The sequence below is a fragment of the Epinephelus moara genome, chromosome 6 (genome assembly GCF_006386435.1).
Source record: "Epinephelus moara isolate mb chromosome 6, YSFRI_EMoa_1.0, whole genome shotgun sequence".
NCBI lineage: Eukaryota > Metazoa > Chordata > Actinopteri > Perciformes > Serranidae > Epinephelus > Epinephelus moara.
The window spans coordinates 22,062,857-22,083,892 of NC_065511.1; the positions used below are offsets into that span (position 1 = coordinate 22,062,857).

The window sequence follows — 21,036 nt, forward strand, 5'->3', positions numbered from 1 at the left end:
AACTGCATTGTAAGTCACTGATAATTGATCCTTTGTAGAACTCTGTCAAGGGTGAGGATTTTCAGAAACTCTTATTTTCAGTGGAGACAGGGAAAAGTGAGTTTTTGGCTTAAGATGTCAGAGTGTACACAATTCTCTTTTTTGAGGGGTCACACATGAGGCTACATGTCCTGCAGTGCTGGATGTGACCAAAGATAGTGCTGGTTAATAAGACTTATTACATCTTCACACATAAATGTGCAGTTACTCCTCCACTATACTGAGAAACAGAGGCATCTGAATGCACTACAGAGGTCACTGCTCCAGGTAATAGCTTTTTTAGGTTTCTGATAGACCAGCATCTTTTTTTTTTTTTTCTTTTTTTTTTCCTTCGTGTGGCTTTAGGGTTATATTGCTGCCTGTTTGTTTGGCTTGCTCTCAACAGTGCTTAAATTGTGTTTTGAATTTTCATTTAGATGGAGATTTTTTTTATTGTGGTACCTGTATGGACAGGAATTTTTTGCCTGAAAATACCCATGTACATGTGAACTAGGCCTAAATGATTCGCATTTCCTACCACCAGCTCTCCAGTGTCCTGACCGCAGCAGCCCCAGGAAGTGTGTTGACTCCAGCTCCAACTCATGCCCCGCTCTGCTCCAGCCTGGCTCTCCAGCAACTGGCTGTTCAGAAGGCTGCGAGTGCCACAATGGAAATGTGTTTGATGGGGGCGAGTGCATACCTTACAGTCAGTGTGGGTGTGTTCATCGTGATGTATATATCAAGGTAAATATATCTGCTAAATACAGACAGTAAATGCTATGCACGTTCCCAGGTATGTTATTATCAGTAATTAAAGCCCACATGGAGGATTTCGGCAACTGCATAATTAGTTTTCCTCCTCCTCAGCTGGATGAACAGTTGTACACTGAGGACTGCACCCAGAGATGCTGGTGCCACCCTTTGGGTGGGGCGATATGTGAGGAGGCAGAGTGCAGTGTGGGGCAGCAGTGTGCTCTGAGAAATGGTTCGTGGGGTTGTCATGACAGACCTGAAGTTTGTGAGCTCAGGGGCAGCCTCCAAGTCTCCACATTCAGTGGGCAGCAGCTGAGCTTGGAACCTCAGTTATCTTACAGTCTGATGTCCCTCTGTGACGAGGCAAGTGTGCACTGGTTCAGCCTGATCTCTTACCATGGACCTTGTGATGGCAGCTCTTCCAGGCTGGTCACTGTGTTTCAAATCCTCCTGCATGGAGCATCATTAACTATACAGGAAGGAGCAGTGAAGGTATAACTTCTCTTAGAATTTTCATGACCAGAAACCTACTTTGAAACTGTCTGTCCTCAATAACTCACTGTTGCACCCCACAGGTGGATGGACGCTTCGTGTCCCTCCCTCACATCTTGCCATCAGGGGTGTCCCTGTCATCTGGTGTGAGCCAGGACAAGTCAGAGGTCACAGTGATTTTGAGGAGAGACACTGGTTTGGAGTCAGAGCTGGAGATAGAGATTGGTGTTACCATGGTGACAGTCAAGGTCCCTCTCTGGTACTCAGGGAAATTGTGTGGTCTCTGTGGAAACCTTAATGACCTCCACTCACACAGTTCAGTCAGGTCATGGGTTCTCCCTGACTTTCCTGGCTGGTAAGTGATGTCCTTCACAACACTAGTACTGCACGTGCATCGACTAATTACGTTTTATATGCTTAAAAATTAATTAAATAATGAATATTTTCTCTTTTCACAGTGGCTTCACTGGATGATGACGATCGTTTTAATGTAAAAGATGTGTTGTTGTATGTTTAAATACAAAAAACGTTTAAACAACTTTGCATAGTCTGTCATTTAAACTCTGGCATGCCCTTCTCCTGCTGGCAGCACCCTTATCAGTCAGGCCCACACACCTTTTTTAAATAAGGTCATCTCTGGCCAACGTTGATTAGGATCCAATAAAAAAAAAAGCAATGAGGGCACACCTTTATCTAAATCCACAATGTGTACAGTAACTAAACCAGGCTTACTGTTGCCCTGCCCAAGGGCTTCTGACCAAATGAAAAGTAATTAAATATTTGAGGGTTTTTTCATAATCTAATGCAAACTTTTAGGGCTAAGTTATATTTACTTTCCCTTTATCATGAGTGATTGTAGCACCCTCCACTGTGTGCTGTTATGCCTTGGGTGACACACAAAACCAACAGAAACTGCCCGTTAAGCCCAACTCCTGCCACACCGCAGAAATGTTGGTTTAATTAAGATTTGATCGATCAGTTCCATAGGATTATCCACCCACTTTGCAAGCATTACAAGGGAAATGTCTTTGTTTACAAGCATGCACTGGCTTAAAGGACACAATATAAATATGGGCAGAAATTGTGATTTGTGCACTGAGTAGGGTTTATATGCTATCAATATGATGCGCAGTAGGTTGTGTGATTACTGAGTTTGTTCTCAAACTGGTAAACAATATAAAACACTGACAGGAGGGCATTTTGAATGAAAAGCAAGAGTTTAGAGAGGAAATGATCATGTCACATTTTTAAGGAAAGTTTTTTTTCTGCTGTAAAATCTGAGAAAATCCATGTCCTTACTAGAAGAAACCAACACTTTGAAATGCATATCTTCTGTGATGTGAGACATAAATCATCAGTCTTTATTTATATAGCAAATGTCATACCATGTAAGCTCTATGATTCACACACAGAAAATATGATGAAATTAAGACATGAATCCATATTTAAATACATATATAAAGAAAAAAAATCACAAATAATGATTCATGTTTTCATATTCTTCAAAACCCAGCCCCTATTATGAAACTAGACTGCTGCATGTCAGCTCAGAGACTCTTGGGTAACTTTGAAGATAAGTTGATTTTGGTCTTATCATATTCTTGCCTTGCCCACTGTAAAATGGATAATATTATTTGGTTACACCAGAATATACAATACAGCTGAATGTGGACAAATAAGCAAATTGACCTAAATCTACCTGGTGGTATGCATCCAGCGGGACTGGATTTACTGTTTATTAAAAATGGAAAAAAAACTTGACTAAAAACACAAATAATTGCACGATTAATGTAATGACAAATTATCCAAATGCATTTTTTTAAATTTAAAATTTTCCAGTGACGAGAAAAGGAGATGACATACTTTTCCAAAGAAGACAGTCCAGGTTGTTTGAATTGCTCATCCTCAAAAACAGCATTCAATATCGCGCATACCCACAAATGTTTATCTTCTGCAGAAATCCTGATCAGGTTCCTGGTAATAAAGACAGGATGAGCATGTCTTCTGGTGGTGACACAAATGCGAAAGGTGAATGATTCACCTCCTGTATGTAGTTGGCATTGGACTTCACACCTATGTCAACATACAGCGTTGCCAGGTTCTGCCTTAGTTTGTTTTAGAGGAAGGGTATTGTTTTTTCTAAGCCATAGCTGTTGAGTTAAACAATTTTTCATTGGTTGTGTTTTGTCCATCAGAGTGTATAAAAGGATGGAACTGTAAAAAACACCCCGTACATGCCTCTTAGCAGGTAAGCACTGCTCGTTTTAGGATTCTTTATGTTGGCTGTTTTGGTCAAATTATTGCATTTATATTATTTAAATAATGTGAATTTGACATCATTCTGTAACTAAAACAATAATTTCTGTCTTTTAGCCATGGGTGCCCTGTTGCTGCTTTGTGTTTTGGGGGCTTTACTCAGCAGTAAGTAATACTCTGGTTTTTCTTATTTGTTATAACAGCCACAGGACCCACTTAAATTTCCATTTCGATGTGATGGATCTGTGCTTGTCGTCTTGACAATTTTTTCATGATTTTAAGCTGTGTTACACTGAGCAAACACAGTAGTAGCAATGTAAATTTTAATTATTTAATATCTATCAAATATCCTGCTCTTCATTAACAACTATTAAATCTGACTAAACCTGCCTTCGCTCAATTAATCAATCACAGCAGCATTCCACAAACCTTGGCTCAGAATTCACCAGCAGGACATTGTAGCCAAGTGATCGCTCAATTTGAAGCAATTTATCCAGGTTGTCAACCCCATCAGTGGAGAGCATTGTTGTGCGGCCGTACCAGGTGCTTGTGTGAATGAAGCAGAATGTTAAACAGGTGAAGAATTCGAGAGAGCGGCACATAAAGGATAGCCATCTAAATTGAAATTTGCTTTTGTTGGGAATAGCATTTACCTTCAGCTGCTATTGAGTTGGAACTATTATACTGAATGGGTGAAACAGGAGTGTAATCTAAATCCCTCAGGCCCTGACTGAGCCCAGAAAATGTTCTTTTCACAGCAAAGGCACAGATATTGATAATATTTCCATTATGCAATTATATTGTCTGCGCAAGTGACTTATTGAGTGCTGCTGAGAAGCAGTCAAGTGACTATTCCTCAGTCTAAATCTCCCACAATGGCTATCAAGGAAAAAAGCAATCCATCCATTATAGACTAGCATTCATCCCTGCTTTTTAACGCTGAAATGAAGGTATTTTTTCAGTCACTCTCTTTGGTGTCATATTGTTTCTTTGTACTGTGTATGCGATCCAAGAAGTCTCAAGCCAAGTTTTGTATTGCCAGCCTGCGAATCCTTTGATTGCCTTGGCACAAATAGTCTCATTCATTTCCTAATGCTTTTCTTGACATGTGTTTTTTTTTCATACACAAGATTTGTGAAGCACAGTTTTGTACCTGACTACTTCATTTTAGGAAACTTGAAAAGAAGTCTTCTTTTGACATGTGTTTTTCTGTCTGTTTCGTTGCTCCTTACCCTGTCTGTCAGGTCCATCTAATGCTGGATGGGCAGGGAGGGAGTTTGCCCTGTCATTCATGCAGAATTATGCACCCAACTACGACAGTCCTCGCTTTCAGCTATACATCACCGCTGTTCAGGCCAACGCTAAAGTGACAGTGCAAGTGCCTCCCTTAAACTTCAAGCAAGAGAAAACTCTAAGTGCAGGAGAAGGGGTCACCATCAGTCTCCCTACTGGTGTTGAGATGTACGGCATTATGAAGTCTCCCAACACGGTGCGCATTGAAGCCTCAGCAGATGTGACTGTAACCTCCTTCAACTACAAGCAGTACACGGCAGACACCTCTGTGGTGTATCCAATCACTGAATGGGGTACAGAATATTTCATCTTTACGCCTGTTGGGTCCCCCTACAGCACCTATAAAGAGTTCTCTGTGACAAACGGAAAAGAGTCCACCAAAGTGGAGATTTTCCCCCGTAGCCCCATCAGGTTCCAGGGCCGTGTCTATGCGGCTGGCAGCCGAATGGTGATAGATCTCCAGCCGTATGAGAGTGTCCAGCTCCAGAGCATATACGAACTTTCTGGCACCCGAGTTACATCCCAGCACCCTGTTGCGGTTGTCTCGGGTCACACATGCACCTGGCGCTTCTCCAAATGTAACCATGTATACGAGCAGCTGCTGCCAGTCAGCAAGTGGGGAACCAGCTTTATTGTGCCTCCACTGAGCTTTCAGAAGAGATATGACAGCGTCTTCCTCCAGGCCTCCCAGCCCACCAAAGCCACTGTCAAATACGGCAACCGTGATCAGCATTTTAATTTCGACAAAAGCCAGATAATAGAGGTCCACTACCACAATCCTGAATCACTGTACATCCAGGCTGATCATGGCATCCAGGTCCTCTTCCTCTTCAACGGCGTCACAAAGAGCTGGCACCAATTCATCGACCCTTTCTTGATGACAATCCTGCCCACAGACCGCCTCTGCTCCTCTTACTCACTAGAGGCCCTGGAAGGCTTTGACAACCAAGCCCTGATTGTGGCACAGACCAGTGCGATGGCAGAGCTGCTTATTGATGGTACTAACCTGCCCCGTAATGTCCAGTGGAAAAAGGTGGCAGGGACTGAGTACTCTTGGGTGCAGATTCCCTTCAAACTGACTCCTGGCAACAATAGGCACACTGTGTCCAGCTCTGGTTCCCTCTTTGCGCTCTACAGTTTAGGAGTCAGCCAGATGAATGGTTATGGTGCCCCAGGACAATGTATACAGCAAGGTAAGGTGCACAACTGTTTATGAAAAAAAATCTGTTTCAAGCAGATACTGTTATGATATACAGCATATTAAAGTGGAGTTTTATGAGGCACTTATCCACAGTCAGTGTATTACCTACAGTAGATAGCTGTCAATACGCCCCCAGTTTGGAAAAGCAGGCAATAGCACTGGCATGGAAGCTAAGCAATGTACTGCTTAATGTCTGTTTGAAAGTATTTTCACCACTTACCTTGCCATCAAACAGAGACTTGGAGTGGTAAACTGAGGCCATTATATTGCTCTCTTCAAAGCTAGTCTCCATTGAGAAAAACAGTGATTTAACATCTCTGAACACAGGAGCTGCTGGTCTACTGCTGCCTCGATCAGTTAGTTTTTTTGTGTTATTGTGTGACTTTAGCATTTAAAATGGTTTGTTCAGATTTACCAAAGTCACACACTAAGACAAACAAACTAACTGATCGAAACAGTGGTAGACCAGCAGCATAAATAGCTTCCCTGTCGGAAAAGGGGTGTCTGATGGCAGGGTAAAGCAGTAAAAATATTCTCATTATAGCGTACACTTTGGGACTGGGGCTTTTTTCAGGTTGTTAAAACATGTTTTGCTGCTGCCCCCATCCACAGCATTACATTGCTTCACTTCAGTGGTTGTACTCCTGTCTGCTTCTCCAGGCTGGTGGCGTGCCCACAGTCTTCAGTTGTGTGTTATACACTGAATATGGAGAAATACCTCATACAACTCCAATTCAGAAAATCCAAGCTATCCCTCTAAGAGTGATATATTAATTTTAATTAGTTGTAATGATGTCAGCATTAACAATATATTATTTATGATTTTCCAGGTGGTGGTGGATCTTTGTCCTGCAGCACTATCACTTGCAGTCCCAGTGAGGTGTGTGAAATGAAGGGTGGGTATCCCTCTTGTGTCCCTAAGCCTGTGGAAAAGAAACCTGGTGTCTGCTGGGCCATGGGAGATCCCCACTACCGCACCTTTGACGGGCGCCACTATGACTTCATGGGTACCTGTACATATGTCATCGCTAAAAACTGTGGGAAGGATGATAAGCTCCCTGCCTTTGAAGTCCTCGCCCAAAACGAGAACAGGGGAAGCCTCAGGGTGTCGTATGTCGCCTTTGTCACAGTGAAGGTGTATGGCTTCACCATCACAATCGCTCGGTCTGAGACAGGTCGTGTGAGGGTGAGGCTTCTTATTTTTATTAGTAAAATATTATTCTTTCAAATTACTGGATTTTAAATATTATCTTGGATTTGTTATTAATATTATAATCATTTCTTGGTGTGACATATTAAAATGCATATATTAAATCAATAGATCATGACTGTAATACCTTCATAATATATTTTCTTTTTTCTTATGTGCAGATTGACGACAGTCTGTGGAGTTTGCCTGTGACCTTGAAAAACGGCAAACTGCTCATGTTTCAGAGCGGTCGCTCTGTGGTCATTGAGACTGACTTTGGCCTGACTGTCCGTTATGACTGGGAACACTATCTCGAGGTCGATTTGTCCGCCACTTACGCTGGTAAGACATGTGGTCTCTGTGGCAACTTCAATAACAACCCCAATGATGATTTCACCACACCGTCCGGCACCCAGGCAGGTGGGGCTGTGGCCTTCGGGAGCAGCTGGAAGGTGCCAGGGCTGGTTAAAAATGCTCTGTGCAAAGACGACTGTGTGGGTGGGTGTGAGCGCTGTGAACACAGCCTGATGAAGAAGTGGGAGGGTGACTTGTTTTGTGGGCTCATCACACTCGTACTCGATGGGCCATTCAGCAAATGTCATTCCGTCATTGACCCACAAGCATACCTGGAGAACTGTAAATATGACGTATGCATGGGAGGCGGCCTTCGACATTTCCTCTGCAGGGCACTGGAGGCTTACGCTGAAGCCTGCCAGCTTGCTGGGATCCAGGTTCAAGACTGGAGGAAGAGGGTAAAATGCCGTAAGTAATGTCAACTAAATAAATCCTAAAATGAACATACTTTTTTTTTCTTGGTTGTTCTTGATATTTATCACACTCTCTTCTCCCTAAAGCTGCTAAATGTCCAGCTAACAGCCACTATGAGCTCTGCGGCAATGCCTGTCCTGCCACTTGTTCTGACCCTGATGCTCCCTCCAAATGCAGACGTCCCTGTGTGGAGACCTGCACCTGTAACAAAGGCTTTGTTTTGAGCGGAGGTCAGTGTGTGCCCACCTCCAAATGTGGTTGTGTGTATGAGGGTCGAAGCATCCCTGCTGGGGAGTCATTCTGGGCTGACCAGGGCTGTCAGCGAAGGTGTAAATGCCTTGCTGGAAGCCGGCGCGTGGAGTGCCACGATAAAGGCTGCGGGGCAGGGCAGCAGTGCCAGGTGGTTGAGGGCATAAGAAAGTGCCAGGCAGTCTCCCACAGCACCTGCCAAGCCACGGGTGACCCCCATTATAAGACCTTTGACAATAGGAAATTTGACTTCCAGGGCACATGTGTGTACCAGCTGGTTGCACTCTGCTCTAAGAACCCAGACTTAGTGCCCTTTGAGGTGCTGGTGCAGAATGATCACCGGGGCAACAGGGTGGTTTCCTACACCAAATTAGTGGAGGTCAAGGTGGACTCCATCAGCATTATCATTACAAAGACCCACAAAGGCCTGATTTTGGTAAGAACTACATCATGTTTAGTAAATAAACAGTTAAATCTTTCTAATATTAAGTCCCTGTATGTAATTATAATTGTCTTTTACTTTCCAGGTGAATAATGAGCTGGTCAACCTGCCCGTCACCCTGGATGAAGGAAAGATATCTGTGTATAAGAGCGGCTGGTCGGCTGTGGTCACCACAAACTTCGGCCTCAAAGTCACCTTCAACTGGAACAGCGCTGTGTACGTAACACTGCCAAGCACCTACATGGGAGCCGTTTGCGGCCTGTGTGGCAACTACAACGGCAAAGCCCAGGACGACTTGGTTCCAAAGAATGGCGACAAACCTGTTTCAGCAGACAATTTTGGCACCAGCTGGCGAGTGGCAGAGATCCCAGGATGTGTGGAGGGCTGTAAAGGGGTGTGTCCTAATTGTGACATTAATGAGAAGGTTCAGTATGAAAAGAAAGATTTCTGCGGTATCATCACAGACCCCAAAGGGCCGTTCCGTGACTGCCATGCCAAGGTGGACCCAGCTGGCTTCTTTGAGGACTGTGTTTATGATGTATGCTTGTATAAGGGCAGAAAGGATGTGCTTTGTGAGGCTATTACATCATACACATCTGCCTGCCAAGCTGTGGGGGCCAAGGTGTACAGCTGGAGAACCAAACAGTTCTGTGGTGAGAAAATCATTCATTTTAACAAACACATTTACACAAAAGGCAAAGTGAGAATCATTTACTGTGGCAGTGTAAAACACTGGTTCCCAACCTGGGGGTCCCAACCCCACCTGGGGTCACCTAGGCCTCGCAGGGGATCATGAGGCAGTCTTGATTTTAAGAAGTGTAAGAAAACTATTTAAAAATATACAGTAGGCCTATAACTCAGCATTTCATTCATTTCTCTAAAGAAAACCAAGTTATTCAGGATATAGCTCAAAAAATCCCACAGGATAAAGGCACAGTGAAAGCCTGAACACAAGCTGTATTCACAGAGCCTTCACTCTCTGCTAACCAGCCTCATCCTGTGTTTGAAAAGTCCGCAGTTAAAACAGCCGAAAAGCTCAAAGAACAATGGCCAGGCATCGTGGAGAAGAAAACACTGAATTTGTCAAAACAAAAAAACAAAAAAAGAAGCCCATAGAGCGCTGCAGGAATGAGTCCTAAAACCCGGAAATTAGTTATTGTTTTAGTACTTCCGGTCCCCTTGTCTTGAAGTCAGTGGGTTTTGTTAATGAGTTTTTGGTTAGGTGCCTGAAAAAAGGTCTGTGGTTAACACAAGCTTAAGAGACTTTTATGTTTTGTTCTACCACATAAAATACATCAGTAAATGCCCCACTGTGAATTTTGAAGCTTTTATGCGTCTTAGAAAAGGCAGTTGCTCAAAAGTGGCTAAATGAGACTACAGAACGTTACTATTTGGGATAAATGTACAGTTTATCAGTTCTTTACTGTCATTGTTATGCATTAAACATTGATAGAAATATCTATAAAATATGTCACTTAGTCATCAGTTCACTCAGTGATAGAAAAAGGGTTCCTTAAAGAACACTGGTGTGAAAAATATAATGATACTGGAAAAAAGAATGAGTGAATGTGAGTCTCACTCCTGTTTCTATGTGTTTCTTCCTCATCTGAGATTTTATGTTGCTTTGTACTCACTGTCTACATTTGAAATCCACACTATAATTAGACATTCACATTGTCTTTTATTCTCCCTTGTGCACAGCGGTGAAATGTTCCGTCCACAGCCACTATGAAATTTGTGCGATCGGCTGTCCCGCCACTTGCCAGAGTCTGACCCCTCCTCAAGGTTGCGATGCCGAGTGTGAGGAGGGCTGTGCCTGTGATGAGGGGTACATCCTCAGCGGGGATCACTGTGTTCCCTTCTCAGAGTGCGGTTGCGTCTACAATGATCGCTACTACCGCATCGGCCAAGTGTTTTATCCTAATGGGAAGTGTCAGGAAGAGTGCAAGTGCACACGAGATGGAGAGGTAATGGATACTAACGTGGGCAACAATGATTTGATCATGATCAGTGTGAACTTGCAGGATGGAAATTAATTTGTTGGATATTTAATATTTTTCTCAACTCTTTTCTTAGGTTGAGTGCAAGAAGTTCACATGTGGCCCTAATGAGAAGTGTAAAGTGGAGAACGGTGTCCAGAAATGTCACCCTGTTGGTAAGGGTGTGTGCCACGCCTCTGGTGACCCCCATTACCGCTCTTTTGATGGGCGGACATTTGATTTCCAGGGCACCTGCACCTACACGCTTTCCAAGAGCTGTGGGCTGGAAGGCACCCACCTGGTGCCCTTCTCTGTCCAGGTACAGAACGTGCAATGGAACCAGATGATGAACAACAAAGTGGTGTCTGTCACCAAGCTGGTTGCTGTGGAGGTCTATGGCTACACTCTCATCATGAGGAACAACATGTTTGGGGTCCTGGTGAGCATCAACACTTGGTCTTCATTTGACAACTCTCTATAGTTATAATACAGAGAAATCTGTTGCTTGTGTGACGCAGTGGCAGATGGTTGAAAGATGTAAAACTAGCTTAACAAAAATATTTTACACTCTTGTCATCAATGCTTTTTTTCTTTAATACAACTTGTGCCTTTTCTTTTAGGTAAATGGGGTGTTTAACTACGTGCCTGTGAATCTTAAGGATGGAGCAGTGCTGGTCTTCCAAGAAGGCAGGCACTATGTTATTGAAACAAATTTCGGGCTGCGTGTCACTTATGACCTGGTCTATCACGTGACGGTCACAGTACCTGGTAATTACCGTGACAAGGTCTGTGGCCTGTGTGGCAACTTCAATGGTAACCAAAAAGATGACTTCCAAACGCCCAACCATCGGCTCACCAACAATGTGAATCAGTTTGGAAGATCATGGATAATCAACATCCCGAATGTGAGGTGTGGAAATGGCTGTGAGGGGAACAACTGTCCTGACTGTCCCCCAGCTCGCAAGGCTGTGTTTTCAAAGTCCACTTACTGCGGTATTATGACAGCACCCAAAGGTCCTTTTGCAGCCTGCCATAGTAAACTGGACCCACAGCCTTACTTTTTGGACTGTGTGTTTGATGTGTGTGCTTCTGACGGTGACGGGAAGGTGCTGTGTAACAGCGTAGCAGCCTATGCGTTCAACTGTCACATGGCCGGAGTGGACATCAAAAACTGGAGGACGTCTTCATTCTGTCGTAAGTGATGAATTCACTTTGTTGTTCTCCTCCAATTTAACCTCTTATTCTCGTCTGCCGTACTGTGTCGGCACTGTATTTGTTAAATATAAAACAAACTCCTTTCTAATCCATGTTCTTCCTGTCTTGTGCTTATTTATTTCAGCTATGAAATGCCCGGCCAACAGTCACTACGAGGTGTGTGCAGACCCCTGCTCCTCATCCTGCGCAGGCCTCTCAGAGATTGTCAAGTGCTCCGACAGCTGTACAGAAGGCTGTGAATGTGATCCTGGCTTCTTATATGATGGACATGGGTGTGTTCGAGAGACTGATTGTGGCTGTTACGACAATGGAAGAACGTACAAGGTACAATTCAACGCTGCCGTCTGTATATGAAAGCCATTGCATCCACAGTAGTGTATAAGTGATAGCTTTTTTAGTGTCAAAGTGACTTAAAGGGGCAGTTTGGTGTGAGTTGATGAGTGTTGGATATATCGGACGTAGATAACTGCCTTCTCTCAAATAAAATGGAATTAGATGACACTTGGCTTGTGGTGCTCAAAGAACCCCAAAAAACATTTCAAAAACTCAACCGCAATGTCTCTTTCCAGAAATCATGACCTCTTTACTCAAGCAGTTTCATGTTGGACCTATTTTCTTTCTACCTAACCACACCCGCCAACCATATCACCAAGCACAAGGATGCGTGCATTTACTCCTAGACTAGAGGCTCGTGCTTGTGACAGCGTAACATGTAAACATCAATGGCTATTTCAGTGGTGCTAGGTAAGCTAGCGGTAGATGCACGCTTCCTTCTGCGTGGTGATGGACATGTGAAGAAAATAGTTCCCACATGAAACTCTTCACAGTGAGGTCTGTGGATTATCTTGAGAAACGGCATCATGATTTGTGGAAAGAGACATTGCTGTTGAGTTTTCAAATTTATTTTTTTGGCGCTTTGAGCACCACAAGTCGGGCACTATCCATTATATTTAAGAGAAGGCAGACATTTCTACAGCCGATGTCCAACAGTTGGCAACTCACACCAAAACAATCTAGATTGATAAATAGCACTACAAGTAAGAGGAGAAATGTGTATTTTGATTTTTGGGTGAATTGTCCCTTTAAGCGGGTACCCATAGCAACGTTCATGCTGACGTGGCAATTAAATTGCCTTTGCTTTTTCCACAGTTTTGGACACGAGCCAGTCTGATCTTAGATAAGTGCACTGAGGATGTCTCCTGAGACTTAATTAGCAGATTGTCTAAATTTGTGGGGTTATTTTATAAAATGGAATAAGAATGAAATCATTTGAACTCTTCTTTAACATGGCTTTTTTTATGTGTATTAGTTCTCCCTGTATAATTAAACCTGCTCTGTGTCTCCAGCCTGGTGAAGTGGTGTATGAGGAAGACTGTAAGACAAAGTGCACCTGCAAACCAGAGACAGGCCTCGTCTGTGAAGACCATACCTGCCCCAAAAGCACCAAATGCATGGTCAGGAAAGAAATCAGGGCGTGCTACAACACAGGCAAGACACAAATACTGTATACTTGTATTAAGTATTTTTAACCTCTAATATACAGTAAAGTTTAAATCAGTTTTAATTTATTTTCAAATTTTCTATTAATATCTTATAGATCCCTGCAAAGATGCCAAGTGTCGAGTCAAAGAGAAGTGCCATGTTGAGAAGGGTGAAGCCGTGTGCGTCCCCGAGTACACAGGCGTATGCTGGGCCTGGGGCGATCCCCACTACCACACATTTGATGGTTACAACTTTGACTTCCAGGGCACCTGCAAATATGTCATCTCCAAGACCTGCGGGAAGCTGGACGGTCTGGTGCCCTTCTCAGTCACTGAGAGAAATGATAACCGTGGAAACACGGCAGTTTCTTATGTCAGGGAGGTAGATGTGTCTGTGTATGGGTACAACATCACCATCCGCAAGAGCCAAGTTGGTCGAGTCATGGTAAGATTTTAGTTTCTCATCTGATGTGTTTGATCTTTAGTATTTCAGCGTGGATGTTATATATATATATGTATATATATATATATATATATATATATATATTTGTTCTGTTCCACTCCCTTCAGGTGAACGGAGAGCTGGTGAATCTTCCTGTACGCCTGTCTGAGGATGAGGGCGAGGGTGAGGTGTCAGTGTTTCAGCGTGGCCACACTGCAGTGGTGGAGACAAGCTTTGGCCTGATCGTGTCCTACGACTGGAACTGGGAGCTGGTCATCAGGCTGCCCAGCAGCTACTACGGCAGTGTCTGCGGTCTGTGTGGCAACTTCAACGGCAACAACCGCGACGAGCTCCAGAATCCAGCCGGCAAAGCTGTCTCCTCAGTGATAGAGTGGGGCAAGAGCTGGCAAACGCCTGAGCAGGACAAGGACCATCCTTGTTGGGACACGTGCAAGAAAAACTGCCCTACCTGTGACGGTGACCAGCGTAAGCTCTATGAGACCGAGGCTTTCTGCGGCGGCCTCGTAGCCAAGACCAACAATGTGTTCAAGAAATGTCATGCAAAATTGGACCCCCAGGCCTTCATGAACAGCTGTGTGTATGACATGTGTTTAAATAAGGGAGACAAAAAGATGCTGTGCCAGGCATTGGCCTCATACAGTGAGCAATGTCGTGAGGAAGGAATAATAATCCAAGGATGGAGGAAAAAGTTTGGCTGCCGTGAGTACTAATGAGAATCTCATTTGCCCATTTTAATTCAAGATTTCAAATATTTAAGTTTTTGGTTAACGCCTTGAAATTTTTAAAATTTAATCTCCATCCAGCAATGAACTGTCAGCGTCACAGCCACTATGAAGACTGTGCCAGCCCATGTCAGCCATCCTGCCCATTCCCTGAGAAAAAGAAGGCCTGTACCGGCACCTGTGTGGAGACCTGTGTGTGTGACAAGGGTTACGTCCTCAGCGCTGGTGTCTGTGTGCCCGATAAAACATGTGGCTGCTCCTATCAGGGCCGTTATTACAAGCCAGGCCAGCACTTCTGGGACGATGAGACCTGCGGCCGTCTATGTGAGTGTGATACGACCCTGGGCATGGTGACATGCCGCGAGGCTTCCTGCTCTGCCAAGGAGACATGCACCGTGGTGGACGGAGAGCGTGCCTGCCGACCCATCAGTCACGCCACATGCACAGCCTCAGGTGATCCACACTACCGCAGTTTCGATGGCCGCAGGTATGACTTCCAGGGCACATGTGTATATCAGCTGGTGGGACTGTGCTCGGAGCGGCCCGGGTTAGTGCCATTCAAGGTGACTGTGCAGAACGACCACAGGGGAAGCAAAGCCGTGTCCTACACAAGGACTGTCACGTTTTCCATATATGGCATCACCCTCACCATCAGCAGAGAATACCCGCACAAGGTCTTGGTAAGTATGGATGTGGAGGTATGGATATTGTGAAGCATATGGGTGATTTGATAAAAGATTAAATGAGTAATCTTGACACTTGTATTCATGTGGATCTTTGGAGAGAGAAAAAATAGGACATGTAGTTACAGTATTAAAAATAAAAACAGCACAGATACGCTGAGCCTCATTCAAATGAGTGGAGGATAATGCCTTCTGTCATTGTGCTAATTCTGACATCCCTCATGCTCTTCTGCATATATATTTAATTGCATATTAAAATTTTGATCCAGGCAGACTTAATTAAACTAAGATTTAACTGCACATTAGAATGGATTAGCAAGGACCGCAGAATTATTAAATCTATAATCTCCTAAAAATATTTCTCCCTCCCTCCCTCCCTCGCTTTCTGCTCTCCAGCTCAATGGGCAGCTCGCTTCGTTACCGCTGGATTACAATAATGAGCTGGTTGTGTTTCTCAGCGGCTGGACAGCTGTAGTGGAGACAGTTGCTGGTATCACCGTGACCTTTGACTGGCGGAGCACAGTGAGTGTTACTCTGCCCAGCAACTACCAGGATGCGGTCTGCGGTCTGTGCGGCAACTACAATGGAAAAGCTCAGGATGACCTGACCATGCGGAACGGCCAGATCGCCAAAAATGGAGACATGCTGGGGGAGAGCTGGCAGGTGGCCCTCGTACCAGGCTGCTCATCAGTCTGCCAGGGGGCATGGTGCCAGGCCTGTACAGACTCCCAGAGGAAAGTGTACCGAGCCGAGAAGTACTGTGGTATTATTGCTGACAGAGCAGGGCCTTTCAGAGATTGTCACAAACGTGTGGACCCTGCTCCTTACCTGGAGGACTGTGTGTATGATGCCTGTCATTATCATGGTCACCCTGGAGCAATCTGTGATGCCGTAGGAATCTATGTCTATGCCTGTCAGAGCGAAGGAATCGTCATCCAGTCCTGGAGAACAGATAACTTCTGTCGTGAGTTTGACATTGTGTTTTTATTTTCATATTTCAGATCTCTTATTTCAATATATCTCTTATCTTTTCCCTCGTTTCTCTCCCTCTCTTCTCATCCTATCCCACAGCAATGGTGTGTCCAGCTAACAGCCATTATACCCTGTGTGCCACGGGCTGCCCGACCACCTGTGCCAGCTTAACCTCCCTTGTCACCTGCCACAGGGCCTGCACAGAGGCCTGCGAGTGTGACGAAGGCTACCTGCTGAGCGGGGATACCTGCATGCCTGTCAAAGACTGTGGCTGCTCCTATGATGGCCACTACTACAGGAGAGGAGACGTCTTCTACCCTGAAACCGAGTGTGTGGAGCAATGTGTCTGTGGAGAGAATGGCGCGGTGTCTTGCCAAAAAGCCAAGTGCCATGCAGGGGAGATCTGTAAGCTTGTAAACGGAGTGAAAGGCTGCCACCCAGAGGGGCAGGGCAAGTGTGTGGCTTCTGGTGACCCTCATTACATTTCCTTTGATGGACGGAGGTTTGATTTCCAGGGCACCTGTGTCTATGTGTTGGCCAAGGTTTGTAATGACGACAATGGCCGGCTCACGCCATTCACTGTTACTCAGGGGAACGAGAAGTATGGAAATGGCAAAGTGGCTGTCACCAAGTCGGTTGCAGTGTCGGTCTACGGTTATGTCATTTACATCCAGCAGAAGATGCCATGGAAAGTCATTGTGAGTTTGACACTTAAATCCACATGCGTAGTTACGTTTGTCCATGTTTATTTACTTCCTCACAATGACTGTTGTTCTTCCTCCTCTGTCCAGGTGGATGATGAACTTCTAAATCTTCCTCTCTCCCTGGACGATGGGCGTCTCAGGGTCACCCAGGAGGGTCGCAACGTAGTTGTGCGGACAGATTTTGGATTGACAGTCTTGTACGACACTGTCTATTATGTTGAGGTGATCGTGCCCTCCACATACCAGGGTAAGATGTGCGGTCTTTGCGGCAACTACAACAAGAACAGCGCCGATGACTTCATACTTCCTAATGGCAGAAAAATAAACAACGTCGATGACTTTGGGAAGGCATGGGTGGTGGACATGCCTGGCAATGTGTGTGGTGGCTGCGGAGGCCAGTGTCCAGTATGTGAGCAGGCCAAGGCCACCCTGTACGGGAGAGCCGACTCCTGTGGCATCATGAGCGCACCTAATGGGCCTTTCAAAGCCTGCCACAGTAAAATCGACCCAGCGACATATGTGTCCCATTGTGTGTTTGATGTTTGTGCGGTGGGTGGCGACAAAGACACTCTGTGCAACAGTGTCCAGGCATATGCTTTGGCCTGCCAGAGCGAAGGAGTGAAAATCCAGCCATGGAGGAGCGGCTCCTTCTGCCGTGAGTCACACACAACAGCTTTTTAGCTGAAGAATTGTCCATATTTTTTTCTGTTTGATATTTCAGGTATGCATAAAAAATCTTAAAAACATCTTTTTCTCTTGCAGCTGCCTCCTGCCCTGCACACAGTCACTATGAGGTGTGCGCCAACACCTGTGGTGGGACCTGTGCCAGCTTTATTTACCCGTTCACTTGTTCTGAAGGCTGCTTTGAAGGATGCGAATGTGACGCCGGCTTTGTTTTCGATGGCATCCAGTGTGTTCCCTTGGACAACTGTGGATGTGTGCTCAATGGCAGATATCTGACGGTACAACTGAGATTTTACTTTGTTGTCATACATCGTAACTGTGCCACAGTCGGTAATAAAATAGTCAGCATATGACAAATGACAGCATTTATACATGAATAGTAACATAAAACATTCTTTTCCCCAACCTGCAAGATAAACAGTTCTAACATTATACACAATGTGTGTTTCCAGGTGGGCGAAACAGTGGTGGACAAAGGCTGCAAGTCCAAGTGTGTGTGCCAGGCCTCTGGGGTGGTGAAATGTGAGAAGCTGTCCTGTGCCACTGAGGAGGTCTGTAGCGTAAGAGACGGGGTCAGAGGTTGCCACGTCAAACAGGGCCAGTGCGGCATCAGCCAAGTCGGCCACCTCACTTCCTTTGATGGCATGTCTGGAGCGATAGGAGCTAAAGGGGCATTTGAAGTGGCGTCTCTGTGTGACGAAGCTGCCAAGCTGTGGTTCCGCGTGGTTGTGGATGTCAGGGTCTGCAGTAGAGGGGCATCTCCCGCTGTCGCCACTGTGTATGTGTTCTTCAAGGAAACAGCTGTTGCAGTGAACAGCCAACATGTGACTTGGGTGAGAAAAGGATTAAGAATAGTTAAGGGAGCAGTGTGTAGGATTTGGAGGCATCTAGTGGTGCGGATTGCAGATTGCAACCAGCTTAAACCATCTCCCATGTGCCAAGCAAAACTTCTGGTTAGAATTCTTTCAGTGTTCATTGTTCAGGAGGTTTTTTGACATGAATTATCCTGAGAGGTCTCAAATCAGTGTTTCTCTGACACTATTCAGCTCATTGCAGACAGGCTGCTAGACCAGCACCTGCAAATGTGTGCTCATGTATTTTCTCTGATAATTTAAGATCCAGATGTTTAGGAGGTTTTTAACGGGAGACGAATTATCTACACTGGTCTCTTCCTCTTCAAACCAAATAGATCAGGTCGCTAAAACTGCTACAAACACTGAATAAAGCAGTTTCACATCAAAAATTAACATTTTTTTCATTGCTGTTTGGCTCATGGAGAGGCTGCTAATTACGGGGGCTGACTTGAAAACATAAATGGCCATATCTAGAGCCAGTGATTGGTTTGTCCGTCCTGGGATACTGTAGAGGCATTGCAGTGCAACATGGTGGATTCCGTAGATGCAGACTTGCGCCCCATGTAGATATAAATGACTCATTCTAAGGTAATGAATACACAACCATTCCTATTTTCAGGTGATTCCCCCCTTAATCCTACACACTGAGCTTTGAAACGTTCAACCATAAAAAATAGTCATTTTGTTGTCGAAACTTTTTTATCTCAATTTGTTTTTTCCGCATTTTTCATGACACCCAGGTAAATGGCAGGAAAGTGTCTCTTCCCGCTAAAGTGACGAGTGAAATATCCATCCGAATCTCACAGAGGACTGTGATCATCGAGCACGCACATGCCATGCAGGTCACCTACTCAATTTCACAGGAGGTCACCGTTATTGTCGACAGCAGCCTGGCCGGTAAAATGTGCGGCGCCTGTGGCAACTACAACAGCGACTCCAAAGATGACATGAGGACCGCAGATGGGAAAATCACCACTGATGTGACTGTGGTTGTTGGCTCCTGGAGCGCCGGGGACTTTTCTAGATGGTGAGTGTTTGAAAGGCATACTGTAACACTTCCTCTGCGAATGTAATGGGCAAAGATCCATTGCTACATTTACTGCTATGATAATAGTCTTCTTCACGACATGCTCTCATCACATTGTTCCCCAAACTCCAAATGTTAACTTTAATTGTTTAATAACATAACAACTTTGCCTCCTCATCTCCGCTTTTAACCTTCAATTCCAGTTAGAGTGGAAGTTTTAATCTTGAACTCTGTCTTGCCCTTTATTATGCAAACAGCAAACTTAATTTGACCACTGAAATAATCAAGTACAGATCAGCGAGAGATGGTACGGTGCTATGACCATTCAACCGCTTATTCTCTTAACAGCAAGAACTAAACAAGGACTCCACAGAGCCCTTTTAAAGGAATGAGAGTGTGGTTTTTAATTGCATTTGGTCCAATTTAATTAAGAAATGCCAGAGAAACCCCTATGGTAATTACTGATTAAAAAGCAGGTGAGGCTGACAGGCATGGCCATCAAAAGCTACCAAGCTTGCAATCCAATCACCGCTTGTCATCCAAGGACACTTAAGACTCATCTGGGTGCAATATTAATTTGAGCCCTCATCTTTAGTTCTGTGTTCTCGCCTTAAGTCAATCCCTTTGAGAATTGAGTTTTGTGCGTCCCCCTTCCTCTCTCCATTCAACATGCTTGTGTTTTTATGGGCATTTTCTCATCACCAGACCCTGAACAACACAAGAAAATGCATCGGTGCTGCTCCTGAGTGTTTGCATATGCCTTTAGAAATACAATTTTCAGAAGCGCTGCTTGTAATCTCTGTTGTGCCCGAGTGAACATGACATTACTTTGCTCCAGTGCCCTTTGACTGCAGTTTTTTTTTTCTTTCTCATTTCAGCGGCCTGTAGAGATGTTGGTTCTGCGGTGATAGAAAGCATCTGGTATACAGGTAAAAAACTCAAGTTGTTTCCCCTCAGAACCGTGAACTGATGTTTCCTCCTGAATGAAACGGCCATAAAAATGTGGCTCACTTCACTGCATTTTCTTACCCCTATTGAACAGGATGAAGAATGTGACGTTTGTTCGGTGGAAGTTGCTTGTTTACAGCCAGTCTTACTCATCATACTTCCAATACTTCCTCTTGATTCATGAAATGGTTTTGGTTGTTTACTGGCCGTCTGGTCCTCTATTGTTCACTTTGGAGTGGTAGAAAAAATTAGGCTCACTCTTGACCGACACCTCCATCTAGTGGAGGAGGGAGTTACACCGCCTCTTCTCCACAGAGCAAGAGGAACTCGTCCTAAACCTGTCTTATTATACTGTACTTGCTTAGTTTTAAAAATTGTTTTACAAAATGTGATCTCCTTACTGTTCTGACCAATAAAAACTTTTCCATTACACTGCATGAGTTGTTTCAATCCAAAGCACTTTGTTTGTCCAGGAGGGGGGGGGGCAATTTACAAATGCAAGTACTGTAATACTGTAACACAATATAGGGAAAAAACATAAAAATGCAAAAATAAGCTGTACTCATTATAATGATATGAGAGTGATGGTGCAAATATAACATGTATATTATGTTAATGAAACAAGGATGATAGTATTAGCGCA

General features: G+C 44.5%; 1 protein-coding gene across 1 annotated transcript in view; it reads left to right on the forward strand.

Moving 5' to 3' along the window:
* Nucleotides 1–20,825, forward strand: part of LOC126391735 (IgGFc-binding protein) — a 40,635-nt gene extending 19,810 nt beyond the window's left edge. The window contains exons 25-50 of the mRNA XM_050046653.1: nucleotides 563–762; nucleotides 886–1,263; nucleotides 1,347–1,618; nucleotides 1,722–1,735; nucleotides 3,637–3,684; nucleotides 4,764–6,005; nucleotides 6,844–7,199; nucleotides 7,385–7,964; nucleotides 8,057–8,655; nucleotides 8,747–9,314; nucleotides 10,363–10,628; nucleotides 10,738–11,079; nucleotides 11,261–11,834; nucleotides 11,980–12,179; nucleotides 13,202–13,343; nucleotides 13,453–13,781; nucleotides 13,907–14,498; nucleotides 14,603–15,201; nucleotides 15,601–16,168; nucleotides 16,276–16,874; nucleotides 16,968–17,535; nucleotides 17,643–17,842; nucleotides 18,017–18,397; nucleotides 19,159–19,445; nucleotides 20,324–20,374; nucleotides 20,488–20,825. Coding sequence (XP_049902610.1) covers nucleotides 563–762; nucleotides 886–1,263; nucleotides 1,347–1,618; nucleotides 1,722–1,735; nucleotides 3,637–3,684; nucleotides 4,764–6,005; nucleotides 6,844–7,199; nucleotides 7,385–7,964; nucleotides 8,057–8,655; nucleotides 8,747–9,314; nucleotides 10,363–10,628; nucleotides 10,738–11,079; nucleotides 11,261–11,834; nucleotides 11,980–12,179; nucleotides 13,202–13,343; nucleotides 13,453–13,781; nucleotides 13,907–14,498; nucleotides 14,603–15,201; nucleotides 15,601–16,168; nucleotides 16,276–16,874; nucleotides 16,968–17,535; nucleotides 17,643–17,842; nucleotides 18,017–18,397; nucleotides 19,159–19,445; nucleotides 20,324–20,333 — 9,914 coding nt within the window. The 3' untranslated portion in view covers nucleotides 20,334–20,374; nucleotides 20,488–20,825. The remainder of the gene's footprint in view (nucleotides 1–562; nucleotides 763–885; nucleotides 1,264–1,346; nucleotides 1,619–1,721; nucleotides 1,736–3,636; nucleotides 3,685–4,763; nucleotides 6,006–6,843; nucleotides 7,200–7,384; nucleotides 7,965–8,056; nucleotides 8,656–8,746; nucleotides 9,315–10,362; nucleotides 10,629–10,737; nucleotides 11,080–11,260; nucleotides 11,835–11,979; nucleotides 12,180–13,201; nucleotides 13,344–13,452; nucleotides 13,782–13,906; nucleotides 14,499–14,602; nucleotides 15,202–15,600; nucleotides 16,169–16,275; nucleotides 16,875–16,967; nucleotides 17,536–17,642; nucleotides 17,843–18,016; nucleotides 18,398–19,158; nucleotides 19,446–20,323; nucleotides 20,375–20,487) is intronic.
* Nucleotides 20,826–21,036: the final 211 nt, after the last annotated feature.